The sequence below is a fragment of the Pipistrellus kuhlii genome, unplaced genomic scaffold, assembly GCF_014108245.1.
Source record: "Pipistrellus kuhlii isolate mPipKuh1 unplaced genomic scaffold, mPipKuh1.p scaffold_m20_p_3, whole genome shotgun sequence".
NCBI classification, from domain to species: domain Eukaryota; kingdom Metazoa; phylum Chordata; class Mammalia; order Chiroptera; family Vespertilionidae; genus Pipistrellus; species Pipistrellus kuhlii.
This window is the reverse complement of record NW_023425529.1, coordinates 67,209,301-67,224,383: the sequence shown is the minus strand read 5'-3', so window position 1 is coordinate 67,224,383 and position 15,083 is coordinate 67,209,301. Positions and strand designations below refer to the sequence as shown.

At 38.7% G+C, this 15,083-nt stretch overlaps 1 protein-coding gene across 1 annotated transcript in view; it reads right to left on the bottom strand.

Annotated features, from left to right (window-relative positions):
- Nucleotides 1–15,083, bottom strand: part of OTOGL (otogelin like) — a 149,981-nt gene that overhangs the window by 68,185 nt on the left and 66,713 nt on the right. Inside the window, exons 26-27 of the mRNA XM_045588285.1 lie at nt 8,127–8,261; nt 2,135–2,284 (exon numbers count right to left, since the gene is read on the bottom strand). Coding sequence (XP_045444241.1) covers nt 2,135–2,284; nt 8,127–8,261 — 285 coding nt within the window. The remainder of the gene's footprint in view (nt 1–2,134; nt 2,285–8,126; nt 8,262–15,083) is intronic.

The window sequence follows — 15,083 nt, the reverse complement described above, 5'->3', positions numbered from 1 at the left end:
AAGCCCCACCTTCTGATTGTTTAAGGTTTTCTACCACTATAAATGTTGAAACAATAAACTAATTTCTTTTCCTCCTTATTAGACTGAAAAGCCAGAACATTAAAAATATAACAAAAATTAACTTTAATATTTCTATATAATGCCATCATGATACAGTGAATAAAATCTAAATTTTACCTAATTTTATAAAAATCATTATGGGTTGTAAAATTATTATTGAAAGTATCATATGGATTATTCACATCAACAATACCCACTGAATTTTCTCAAATAATGTGTAAAATTTTACTCTGCGGGAAAGGAGATGGACTAAGAATACAGGGAAGAATTTTTCATAAACCATGGAAATCCTCCTTAAAATTTTAAAAGGAAGCAAACTGACTTTGTTGGTGTGCTGAAGGGTGCACTGCAGCCCTTCAATGAGGATGAAGCAGACTGCCCGTGTCTTCAGCAAGGCTGACAGCAACCCTAGGATTACAGCTGCCAGGCCACTGCTGACCTCAGTGTCTCTGCTCTCAGAAGCCACTACATTTATCCAAAGACTGAACAATCCGCCACTGGGGGCAGGGCGGAGTTGGGGGATGCAAAACTAAATGGTTAATTTGTTTCCAAAAAATAGGGGAAGGAGGACACATGATGAAAAATGGCAAAGGAAAATCATTAAAGACCTATGACCATTATAAAAGTATGTCAACTTCATAAAAGAAATGCAAGAAACCAGCAAACACCAAGGAATAGATTTGGGGGCTTTCTCTCACCTAGGAAAAAGAAAATGACTTCAATATACAATCATATCTAAAATTTATAACATGTTAAAATATTTTTAAATACATATTTCTCATAGTTTTATGAGGATATGTTATTATAATTTTTTCCTTATTTGCCACAAATTATATCCATGTCACAATTTCAATTTCAGATAAACTGAATTCTTATAAATACATCAATATGTCAAAAAAATATATATAAATTTAAACTACTGAAACAAAAATTTGAATATTTAAAATAATAAACATATTTAAAAATATTTAACAAAATATTTAATAGAAGACAATGTTTAAAACAACTGAAAATATAATTATCAAAATGGTAAGCATCCAAAATTGAATATTAAATCATGAATATTAAATCATAAAACAAACTATTACATCTATACAACAGAATACTACTCAGCAGTATAAAGGAACAAACTATTAATATACTCAACAATATGAATGAATCTTAAATATATTTTACCAAATCAAAGAAGCCAGACCAAAAGATTACAGATTGTACAATTTCATTTATATCATATCCAGAAAAATCAAAACTCTAGGAATGAAAAATAAATCAGTGGTTTCCAAAGTTTAAGGAATAGAGGTAGGAGCTTGCAGAAGAGGGCCAACCTGGGAGAAATTTTGGAGTTGATGGATTTGCTTTATATAAGACTGTGGTGGTGGGTATATAACACTAGGTGTTTGTTAAAATCTGTACAATTGTAAATCATAAGAGTATTGTTTTTTACTTTTTAAAAATAATTTGACTATATAAAAATTTAAAAAATAGATCCAGATATGGAGGGAAAGATGAAGTGCAGTTTGTAACTAATGAATCAAACTGTATTTTAAACATATCACAAAACCATGCTGAAGTGGATGGGAAGAAAGAAGCTGACCTGGCCCTGGCGGGCTTGGCTCAGAGGATAGAGCGTTGACCTGCGGACTGAAGGGTCCGAGGTCCTATTCCGGACAAAGGCACATGCCTGGGTTGTGGGTTGGATCCCCAGTAGGGGTTGTGCAGGAGGCAGCCAATCAATGATTCTCTCCACCATTGATGTTTCTATCTCTCTCCTTTTCCCTTCCTCTCTGAAATCAATAAAGAAATATATTTTAAAAAGAAGAAGAAGAAGAAGATGACCTAAGTAGTTTTGGAAAACTGGATACAGTGAGGATAATACAAAAAGAACTGTATACAATGATGTACTCTAGTTGGTAAAGTGGTTCTTCATTGAAATATGAATTAGTAATTCTGAAAATATAACCCATTTCTTTAAAAAAGACATTCATCATCTTATTTCCACAAAACATTAAAAGGCACATGTTATTTCATATTTTGCATTATCACTTGGATTGACCTACCAAATAGGTTGACCTACCTTCCACTGTGGTCCAATTTTGATATGAATGGTTGTCTTTTTATCCCAAAGAATAGTGATATCTTTCTCTGGGAAGTATACCACCATGTAGTACCCTGCCTTCCAAAGCTGGTATGTAGGTTCATTTTCCAGGAAAAAACCTGATTGCTTCTTTAGAAATAATAATAATTATTTTTTAAAGTAAATTCATTGCTTTTAAAATGTAAACATTAAATTATGATTTACTAAGTAGTATCTGTATACTAGTATTTTTGCTCAGTCCTTCTTTCTGAATTCTATAATAAATGACAAAACAAATACATAAAATAGGAAATACATAAAATGGGTTTTATGAGACACAAGCTGTTGAATGGGCTCAACATGGATTAATGAGCCAAAAGGGAAAGGTATTTCAGTTATAGAAAAAAGCATGAACAAGAGCATGGACATAGAATAAATTAAGACAATATATCAACTGACTCAGAAATTCTACATTGACGATGTATTACTTTACCTATAAACATACATAATTACAATAGAAAATAAAAGTGCCAAGCTGAAGTTAAAGGAAAGGCCCTGGGTACCTCTGAGAGTCTGAACTCAACCTGGGAGTATCCTTGTGCTTAAGTCTGTGGTTGGCAAACTGCAGCTTACCAGCCACATGCGGCTCTTTGGCCCCTTGAGTGTGGCTCTTCCACAAAATACTACGGCCTGGGCGAGTCTACTTTTGAAGAAGTGGCATAAGAAGAAGTTTAAGTTTAAAAAAATTTAGCTCTCAAAAGAAATTTCAGTTGTTGTAATGTTGATATCTGGCTCTGTTGACTAACGAGTTTGCTGACCACTGGCTTAAGTGAGAAAGGCATCCTATATAATAAAAGCTTAGGTGGTGTCAGGCCCTTGCATGACATCATCACAATATGCCACCACAAGATGGCTGTCTTTATGTCATCACAAGATGGCCACAAAAAGATGGCTGCCACAAGATGGCCGGCAGGTGAGGGTAGTTAGTGGCAATCAGGCCAGCAGAGAAGGGCAGTTGGGGGTGATCAGGACATCAGGAGAGGGCAGTTGGGGGCGATTGAGCCAGCAGGGGAGCAGTTAGGCATCAATCAGGTTAGCAGGGGAGTGGTTAGGGGGCAATCAGGCTGGCAGGCAGAAGTAGTTAGGGGCAATCAGGCCAGCAGGCAGGCAAGCAGTTAGGAGCCAACAGTTCCAGATTGTGAGAGGGATGTCCCAGATTGGAGAGGGTGGAGGCCAGGCTGAAGGACATCCCTCCATGCACAAATTTTATGCACCAGACCTCTAGTCTATATATATAAAAGCTTAAGTGACCAAATGACTGAACGACTGGATGACCAATCGCTATGATGCACACTGACCACCAGGAGGCAGGCGTTCAATGCAGGAGCTGCCCACTGATGGTCAGTGTGCTCCCACAGCAGGAGCACCATTCAACTGACCTACAGACTCCTAATGTCGAGCTCATGGATGGCAAGTGTAGCTGCAGAGGTGCAAGGCTCTCTCACCTCTAGGCAGCACTACCTTGCAGGGCTGGGATGAGTGGGAGCAGCTTGGCACCCAGCCCAGGCTCAGGCTCCTCCCAGGCCACCTGCCACTTCGTGCACTACTACTCCCCTTGGGGGATGTTGGACTGCCAGTTTCAGCCTGATCCCTACATCCCCTGAAGAGTCCCAGATTGCAAGAGGGTGCAGGCCAGGCTTAAGGAACCCACCAGTGCACAAATTCATGCACTGGGCCTCTAGTTGACTAATAAAGAAAAAAAATTACCATGATAGGTCAAGAGAAACGCTAAAAGAAAGAAAAACATTTTCCTGTTTTGACAATGGGCCCATATTTTCATTTTTCATTAGGTCCATAAAATGTGTTGCCTGCCTTGGCCCCAAGTCACTCTCTGCCACCAACCTATTTCTATTGTTTTGATTACACTTTTCAGTACCTTTCTGCTATCTGATTTGTTTGCAGCTTTATTGTCTGTCTTCCCCTCAGTTGATTGTCAGCTCTTTGAAAGATGTACTTTGTCAACTCATGGCAGTATCTTCAGCTTCTAGAATCTAGATCAAGCCCTGATTCATTAATTTTTAGCACCTTCCTATATTGGCCTGTTCACCTTCCAGCCTGATCAGCAATAAGTAAAGCTTCTAATGTGGCTTATAGCTCCATTTTAATCATGACATTATCTTCCATATATTTTTCTGTTAAAGTTTCTTGGCTGACTGACATATCACTAGACCATAACATGAATTTTTGGATAAGGCAACTTATTAGACTTCCTTCAGGTTAGTTCTGCATTAATTATCCTGATGTAAAAGTACATCTTCTCTATTTGCCTACGGGACAGTTTTTATTAGACAGGACAGTTTACTACCACACAATAATTATATTTGATCAAAAAGAGATGCATATTCCTTTTGTTTAAAATCAGAAAGGAAGAATGCTTCTCAGAGAGCACGGTATTATGAATTGCCCAAAATACAGAAATCCACATTAGGTGAGAAATACAGCACTTTACACAAACTCTAGTGATGTTATAAATGTATAGAATTAACCCTGGCTGGTGTGGCTTAGTTGGTTGGAGCATTGTCCTCTATGCCAGGTTCTATCCTTAGTCAGCAAAAGTATGAGAAACAACTGATTGATAGTTCTCTCTCCCTCTCTCTCTTTCTCACTCTAAGATCAACTAAAAAATAAATAAATAAATAAAATGAATGTGAAGAATTACAACAAAGTACAGGTTAAATTCATAAAAAGTTTATATCCTACATCTATAATAATAAAAGGGTAATATGCTAATTAGACCAGATGTTCTTCTGGACATCATTCCAGATGTCCTTCTGGACAAATCCAGGGCTGTAGGGAAGTCAGCCAAGATCTCAGGTGTCAGAGGCCAGGGGAAGGAAGGCCTACTCTTGCACCAATTTCATGCATCAGGCCTCTAGTTTTTAATCAAAGTAGAAGTGAGCATTTATTGGGGGGGAGAGGGAGAAAGGTTCATTTTCTTTGGCTAGATGAGCAATTCATTTTCCATAAAGTAAATGGTACTTATTTTCACTTTTAATGTTGAAGAACAATATTAGTGAGGGATTTTTTTATAGTCAAATTATCTTTATGACCTTTCCTCATCAACTGCCTACAGGTGAAAATTGGATTTGAAAATTACACAGAGCTGTAACTACTACTTCAAGAATGTGTTAAACTGTCTTCATAAAAGCATTATTTTCTCTTCAGGTTTTGTTTTTTTAATACATCCTTGTTCTTAGAGAGAACCTTTGTCTATAAATGAATATCCAGTTGATTGTTATACCAAACGGTAGTAATTATTTCAAAAGGATGTCAACATGATTATAGAAACTCTGTTTTGTCCAAAGCTTGAGTGCTGCCTGGCTGGTCTCAATGTCTCAATGTTTCTGACTGAAATGTAAGTTATGTTCCAAAGGAGGGGTAGGAAACCTTTTTCTGCCAAGGGTCAATTGGATATTTATAACATCATTCATAGGCCATACAAAATTATCAACTTAAAAATTAGTCTGCTATATTTGGTCAAATATGTAAATAACTCACTCCTAATGCCTTGGCAGAGCCAGACCAAATTATTTCGAGGGCCTTATATGGTCCACAAGCCAGATGTTTCCCATCCCTGTTCTAGGGAACTGGTTCTCAAACTTAAGTATGCAAAAGAATTTGGGATACCATTAAAAATAGATTTTCATTCTCAACCTCAACCATTCTCATTACCAAGGTGAACTTAAGAATCCTCTTTTATAAAAACAAACAACAACAAAAAAAAAAACTAGAGGCCCAGTGTACTGATTCGTGTACTAGTGGGGTTCCTCAGCCTGGCCTGTGCTCTCTTACAATCCAGGAGCCTTCAGGGCAGGGGTCTTCAAACTACGGCCCACGGGCCACATGCGGCCCGCAGAGGAGTCTGATCCGGCCCGCCAGATTTTTTGGGCAGTGAGCGCAGCCGAGGTGTTAGAGTAGGAATTAGTAGTTCATATAGTCCGGCCCTCCAGCTCTCTGAGGGACCGTGATCTGGCCCCCACTTTAAAAAGTTTGAGGACCCCTGCTTCAGGGGATGTCAGAGGCCTGGTGCATGGATTCAGCCTGATCCCCACAGGCCAGGCTGAGGGACCCCACTGGCGCATGAATCCGTGCACCAGGCCTTTAGTTTGCATGTAAGATCTTTGGTTAATCTCTTCCTGCCCTCCCCCAACCTTCTGAGATTCATCAGTCTGTTCCATGTTTCCATGCCTGTGCATTGAGCATCTTCCCCCTGATGGTCATTGTGTGTCATTTATACTGGTCAAACAGTCAGTCATTTGGTCACTTAGGCTTTTATATAGAAAGATATTTCAGATGCAGAAATTTTGCACGCCAAACTTTGGATAAACACTGTTTTAAAATCTGAGAGGACACTTTTTAAGGGCCATATGTCCATTCATTCTTACTTATGTCCAAAACTTCTTACTTGTAAAATAAGTTCAATTGTCTTACACCATTAAAGACCTCTCATGATCTGAAACCAGCCTCCTTGTCTACTGCCCCTGCCATCATGGCCCCTGAATTAAAGTCAATCTGGACACTTCTCCCCAAGTCACTTTGCCATACCCTCCCTCCAGTATTCCTATGCCCTTCAATTAAACTTAACCACTTTGAGTTCTTCAAACATGCCATTTCATCTTTCAATTCTGGTCCTTTCCTCTCTATTGATTGCCTTCCTACTCTCTCTCTCTTTATTTGGCTAATACCTGCTCATCCTTTATGACTCAGTTCAAATCATTACATCTAGAACATGTCTCTGAGTCTTTAAAAATAAGGAGGGTAAAGAAGAGGAAAAGAGTTATTTCTTGAAATTTTTTATTTAGTTTAATCTTCACATGAACTTAAGAAGTAGAATCACCCCAAATTTACAAATGGAAAAGCTACAGTTTGCCCAGAGTGACACAGCTAGCAGGTGATAGAATAGGGATTCCAAGTTGAGTACTATCTAACTTCAGAATCTGTGCTCTTAACACTTACCCTAAACACCCAAGGTTAGTTCAGGTCTTTTTCTCAGGGGTTCCCATACTATCTGTACATATTCATGCCATGCATAACACATCACACTACATATCCTTACTTACTTGAATATATTCCCCACCTCAGAAAATATCCCTAACAGTGAAAGCACAGTGACTTTTCACTGTTTCAATCTTAATAATTAACACAGATTTTGATATATAGTAGACATAAGCTTGAAAGAATTATTCATTCTTTCAAAATGGGCAGGCTCCAGAATGTAAGAATAAATAGGGTGACAGTGGCTCCAATTCTCACATAACTCATAGACAAATAGAGAAGACAACCACACTCCTAATTTCACTAAAGTAGGATACATGAAGAGGAGATCCTGAAAGAGATAAAATGAGACCTATCACATAAGAATAAGTTAATGGATAAGTTGAAGGTGGTTCCAGGTATGAGCAATGATAATTAGGAAGAAAAAAGTTAGAGAACACAGAGCTCTTGAAGAACTGATAAAACCCCACCTTCTGGAACCTGGATCAGAGTAGAAAGTAATGAGACGTAGGTGAGGAGAGGTGGCAATGGTCAGATTGGTGAGGCCTTGTGAGGAAATGGAAGTCACTTAAAGTTTTGAAGCACTGGAGTGACAGCTTAGATTTCCATTTGACTGGAGTGTGTCAGGATCAATTAGAGGAAGTCAGGAGTCTAGTTGGGAGCATGTTCAAGTACTCTAGGTAATAGGTGACTATTGATAAAGCCAGAGTGATAACCATGGGAATGAGGAAAAGATAAAATAATTAGAATAAGGAGAATTAGAGCATAATCAAAAGAGACATGTCAAATATGACTCACTGTAGCCACATAAAAATAGCCAAGAAAAAATCAAAAGCTAGTAACTGTTTACAGAGAAAAAGTACCCCAATTATTTAGACTTTATTTTCAGTATCCTTAGTATAAATTATAATGATCCTAAAAGAAATAATTCACTAACCTCTTTGTCAGGAGTATCATTCAGGTAAATTTCAGTGTCACCAACTGAAATCAAAACACTTTTAGAACAAACAATATCATTGTCAAAGCATTTCTTGTTCTGGGCAATGACAGATATATCTGCTTCTTCTGCACTCTGCAATGTTAATAATATTATATTAATACAATTGTATACTATACATAATTTTTAGCTATTTTCATTGACAAATATTAAAGAAGACCAATATGTACAATAGTGAGTATTAAAACTGAAATACAACTTACCTCTAAAATAAAGTTCATTTTGATCTAGTAATATGAAAAATATACTAAGATAGCTTAATGTTTAAACATTTATCTCTAACATATTCTGTTACTTTTTTTCTAGCAAAGCTATTTTTCAATCTTATAATAATACTAGAGACCCAGTACATGAAAACTCATGCACTGGAGGCGGGGGATGGGGGTCCTTTAGCCGGGCCTGCCCCCTGTCACAGTCCAGGAACCCTCAGGGGTAGGAGGTGGCCCATTGATCAAAGGAAGGCAATGCCTCCATCATACCTCTGCTGCTGCCATTGCCAGCAGTGCAAGCCTTGGCTTGCCCTTGGTTACCTGAGCCTCGGTTGGCCCTGGATGGCTGGACAGCCACCATCCAAGGCTTGCTTGCACTTTGGGCCAGCCCTGGGTGGCTGGGAGGATGAGGATGGGTCAGGCTACACCATGCACCTGCCACTCCTACCCCCCAGTAAGGCTGAAAGGACTGGGACTCTGGTGGGGCTGAGGGGACTGAAAGCCCCATCTTGTGGCTATGGGTGCCACCATCTTTGTGATGGTGTGATGGTCAATTTGCATATCCCCTCTTATTATATAGGATTAATTCAAATTTATTAACCAGTTTATTTCCAATAAATAAACCAAAACACATGTTGTTGAGGGGAATTTTTATAAAAATTCATTTTAGACAACATTTTTGTCTTATCTTTAGGAATTTTCTGACTAAATAATTATATGCCTACAAGTGAACACTGAAATAGATACAAAACCTTGGAACATGTTAGTAAATAATATAATGCATTTCATTTGAGGGATTCCTTTGAGCTTTACATATGTTATCTTGCAGTGTTTTTTTAATTATATATTATCTCCATTTTACAGATTAGGAAACAGAGGTTAAGAAGGATTAACTGATTGTCCAAGGTTAATAAGCTAAATAAGGGCAGATACAGAGTTTTAATTTTTTTAAATTGCTTTTGAGACAGAGAGAGAGAGAGAGAGAGAGAGAGAGAGAGAGAGAGAGAGGAAGAGAGAGAATGAGAGAGAGGGAAACATCTATCATCTGCCCCCTGTGTGCACCCTGACTAAGGGATTGAACCCACAACCTAGGTATGTGCCCTGACCCAGAATCAAACCCACAACCTTTTAGTGTATAGGATGATGCTCCAACCAACTGAGCCACACCAGCCAGGGTTATAATTTTTTTTTTTTTTAATGCCACTTGTAGAGTGGTTAAGAGTCCAATAGTGGTTAAAGAGAAAAGAGAAAAATCAATGGTAGGTGATAAGAAATCCTTAGTTTGAGAGAGTATTTAGCCCCAGACACTCTAAATCCAACCACCTTACCTCTCATTTCACCCTCAACTTTTTAAAAAAAATATATTTTATTGATTTTTTTTACAGAGAGGAAGAGAGAGGGATAGAGAGCTAGAAACATCGATGAGACAGAATCATCAATCAGCTGCCTCTTGCACACACCCCCACTGGGGATGTGCTCGCAACCAAGGTACATGCCCTTGACCAGAATCGAACCCGGGACCTTTCAGTCCACAGGCCAACTCTCTATCCACTGAGCCAAACTGGTTTTGGCTCACCCTCGCCTTTTTTTGGCCACTCCCTACTCCATCCCTAATAACATGCTCTCTAGAATCAAGGTTTCTAATTTTGTATGTCAGTTTCATAGATGGCTCCTATAGTTTTACAGACCCTGAAAACTCATTGTAAAATGCTGTTTTTAGATATCTATATTTTTCTAGGAAGAAAAGCCTTGGTTTCAATAAAATTTTTGAAGTGGTCGTTATCCCCCCAAAAGTTAAAAGCCACACTGGTCTAACTTAGGGACCGTGGAAATTTCATCAGAAAAAAAAAAAGGCGATATTTCTCTAAACTCAATATCTACTTTTCAAGGACCCACACTCATGAATCCTTGTCATGTTTAGACATTTGGGTCAGTGTTTATTTTCAAAGTGAGAAAAGTCTAAATGTTTGCAAATCGCATAGGTCTTGATGCGAATTCTTCACACTTAGTTTTTTATATCGCCAGCAATACGAACATTAGCTCAATTTATCTCTCTGTTTTTCTAAATTCTTCCTGTCTCACTAGTAATTACTGTAGCATCGTGCCTAGAAGACCAGCTTTCAATCAATGTTGCTGACAGAGTAACTGATGATTTCCTCTGTGCCCCACTTTTCCTTCCATCACAGCACTGAGAGCTCTTGCTTCCTAGCAATTCTTTCGCAAAGCAGGGCCTACATTTTGAAAAGGGAAATAAAATGATATTGGCATTGCACTGCTAAAAAAAAATAATGCCACCCTTTTTTGCCTTTATGAACAATTTTCAAAGAACAAAAATAATAATATGTAATTTAGGCTTTTGTTTTGTTCTTCTTGGGAAGACTTAGATAAAGGATGTGAAAAGCTGGCTGAAAGGCTGTCTATGGCCATCACATTTCTATTACTAATAATTAAAGTGACTCAATGTTCGCTGTGCTTTTGATATTAACTCAAAAAAGCCAAGAAGCATTCTGTATTGTATGGTCTTGTAATATCATGCTATGTTGACAGTAACTTGAAATAATACCAAATCCTATGAATCACATTTCTTGTTTCCATTTCTCATGTATTTCAAGTTACATTCGGTTGGAAGATAATGCTGCAGAGTTGCTAAGCAACATAGTGAGTGTGATTACAAAGCTAGAGGGGGGAAAAGTCAACATTATTAATGTAACACATGGATTCCTCAAACTCTTTATGCTCCGGTACTGAAAACATTATAGAGAATATTCTCCCAGGTGATTCCAAAACATAAAATGTCAGCACTTCTCAAGGTAGTGTATTATTTTACTTGACATCTCAGTCTTAACTTTTTAAGAGTAACTACCCCATACTGTGGGCATTGTACCTGGGCTGCAGGCTCTCTCACCAGTGGGGGGCAAGCAGGAGGCAGCTTATCGATGCCTTGTTCTTCCATGGATCTTACACTCTCTCTGAAAATCAGTAAAAATATTTTTTAAGGCAGTACCCACACAAAGTCCCTGTGGATACAGTAGTCACATGCATCCATGTTTATGTCCCACAGCTGCTTGGACCCAAAGCAATACATTCACTCATGAGCCAATGGACCTTAATGCTGACAAGAAAAAACACAGCTCTACCCAATTAGATTACTCTCCCATTTGAACCAGAAAATAGTAACTTAGAAAAGTTTTGTATAGTAAGATCTGAGCGTGAATAGACAGAGAGAATAAAGGTGGAGTGGGAGCTGAACAGGTGAGAGCAAGCTTAGGATATGAAGGAAACAAAATAGTGACTGAACTGAAGCAAAGATGGAAACAAGCCCTAGCAGGTTTGGCTCAGTGGATAGAGCATAGGCCTGTGACTGAAGGGTCCCAGGTTCTATTCCGGTCAAGGGGACATGTCTGGGTGGCAGGGCTCCATCCCCAGTAGGGAGCGTGCAGGATGCAGCTGATGAATGATTCTCTCTCATTATTCATGTTTCTATCTCTTTCTCCCTTGCCCTGAAATCAATAACCGTATATCATTTTTTTTAAAGATGGAGATAAAATATAGAAGAGTTACACAAGCAAGCCTGAGTGAGTGGAAAGCAGAGCTTTCATAGAGAGATGGTCCAAGCTGCAGCAATGACATCAGAGCATCCCTGAATTCCTGCTGCCAGGAGGCATAACCACAATACAGTTATCACCTTTGTGAGGTGCTGGGCCCTGTTCAAGGATGTTATTTCCCTATGGGTTGTATACCCAAATCACCATAGCACCCACTCCCTATTGTTTGTTTCCTGAAATAGCAAACGCTTAACTCAATGTCACTTCCAAGAAATACCACCCTGAGGTGCTTCGCTGCAAAGGAAATCTACTTGAAAATCACTGATAAAGAAGTGTTATAATTGGGTGAAATACACCAGCCTCCTGCTTCCGTGAAACTTTCCTGTTAACTGATTCTCTAGTCAAAATCTGTTACATCTCCACAACAGAGCTTTCATTTCGCCCAGCCTTCTAGCTTCTTGTTTAATAAGGACTCCCCAAATGTAAAACAATTGAGGGTAAGGCTAATCCTATATAATAAGAGACAAATATGCTAATCATCCATTACACCCTGATGTGTAATGACCAACCACATAACGATTTGATCACGGATCTGCAGGAGGGTGTGGCAGTGAACTATAAGCGGGCAGTGGAGAGCTACAGGAGGGGGCAGGGCAGCAAGCCATAGGCAGGGTGGAGGGAACTGCAGGAGAGCAGAGCAGCAGGCTGAGAGCTACAGGAGGGTGGCAGCGACCTACTGGTGCAGGGATTTGTGTGCAGGGCTACTAGTATCATCATAATTGTACCCTTTAACAGCTCCTAGCATAAAGGCATAGAATGTAGACTCTAATACGTAATTAATTATTATAACAAGTTAAAAAAAATTACTAGAAAACCTATGCTAAATTACTATTGAAATGTTTTAGGAAGTTTTGATACATGGAGTCTATTATCAAAATCTGTAAATTATTACAATGCAAAGTAAATACTGAACCTTAATATCTGAGACTAATAATGGAGATGAATCTTATGAATAAAAGATCACAACTATCTAGCCGGAAACTTCCAATAAGGATATAATATTTAGTAAGAGTCAACTTACATGAGCAAAGTAAAAATTATTAAAACACTGACTTTCTGAAAGGGCACTTAAAGAATTAATTCAATACACTCCAAGATTTTCATCTTCTTACTCAAATAGATTTTAAAAATATGCAAAAGCCTTCTACAAAGTAGTGTTCATATAATTCTAAAAATTTAAATAAAATTTAAGATCCATTTCCATTAATTGGGGGGGGGGGAGATAATATACTAGTATTTTAGATTGTATCATCCAATTTAATTTACTTTTTAAAATTTCTGATTTTCGCCAGAACCGGTTTGGCTCAGTGGATAGAATGTCGCCCTGTGGACTGAAAGGTCCCAGGTTCAATTCTGGTCAAGGGCAATTATTTTTCGATTTTCCTGATATAAAAATGCTCAGAAAACTGATTTGGGTTGAAAATATCCACTGTTATACAGATGATCACTAAGGCCCAAGCTATGATCTGCCTCTGAGTCCTTTGTCATCACCTGTTGCCATGCAAACAATATAAGTAAAACTACACTGTTAAAGGGGTCATTGAGAGGATTGGATGAGCAGCTTACCCATGAGCTGAATCCAGACAATTAGAGTCTCATAATCCTCCCTGTCCTTGGAATGTGAGTTCTACCCACCATTCACACAGCGGGGGCCATTTTCAAGAACACAGACGTGAGAGATCAATGTGCTGGGAAGACCTTCGATCACATAAGTGACTGAGGTCAAGGAAGGCCTCTCCGTGAACTTAAGATTCTGGCAGGCAAGTGTGGAGAGCTCCTGTCTCACTGCTGCCCAAGAAAAGCGGGCCCATGCAAGCTCCATTGCTCACTAAAACTGCCTTCTACCCATTAGGAGTAGCCTGCCTCTTTCTTCGGTGTACAGGGGCCAATTTTAGATTTCATCTGGGAAACTCCAAAATTTGCAAACAAACATGTACCTGGAAGTCAAACCACTTCAAGAATCATTTCAGGAACAGAGAAGATAAACATTAAATAAAGTTTCCTTGGATTTGCATTTAGGTCATGTTGACTTTTACAGTTGCACTTTTTAAATCCCTCATCAGCCTAAGATTCACAGTAGGAAAGACCCGTATCTTTTTTTTTTTTTTTTTTTTTTTTTTTTTTGGCTGATCATTGTACATGCACTTTTCATTATAGATTCTGACTCATATAAATCATGTAAGATATATTGAAGTGAAAATGATGCAAAGAATTTGAGAGCAATGAAATTAGGGGATTTTCAGAGACAAAGAAAGCACTGAACTTTTGAGATGCCACCTGAAGAGAACTTTGAAAATCCTAATCTAGAACAAATGATAAGAAAAACCCTAGCAGGGATGAGGGCTTGCCACAGACTAAAGGAAGTCAACTTTGGCTCTGAACTTAGGAGTTGAATATTATCTTTCTCAATTTTGTGAAGATCATCAGTATTCCCTCTTGAGGTTTTAGCACAGCTCAAGGTGCTGCTTGGTTTCACATCTCTTTTTTTTCTCTTAAACAAGACTTAACTCGGGAAGCACAATTACAACCTTTTCCCTAAATTAGGAAATTTAGGAAAACACACTTAAAAATAAAAATAATGTGCACCCTGGCTGGTTTGGCTCAGTGGATAGAGCACTGGCTTGCGGACTCAAGGGTCCCAGGTTCGATTTCGGCCAAGGGCATGTACCTTGGTTGCGGGCACATCCCCAGTAGTGGGTGTGCAAGAGGCAGCTGATCGATGATTCTCGCTCACTAATGTTTCTAACTCTCTATCCCTCTCTTTTCCTCTCTGTAAAAATAAAATAAAATAATAAAATAAAATAAAATAAATATGTTTTTATTGATTTCAGAGAGAGGAAGGGAAAGGAAAGAGAGATAGAAATATTGATCATGAGAGAGAATCATGGATCAGCTGCCTCCTGCACATCCCCTATTGGGGATCAAGCCCACAACCCAGGCATATACCCTAACTGGGAATCAAACCGTGACCTCTGGTTCATGGGTCAGTGATCAGACTCTGAGCCACACCAGCACGAATGCGAAAGTATTAATTTTTAAAAGTCCAACTGCCCACAGGGTCCAAAGAAATAAATGATGAGTTT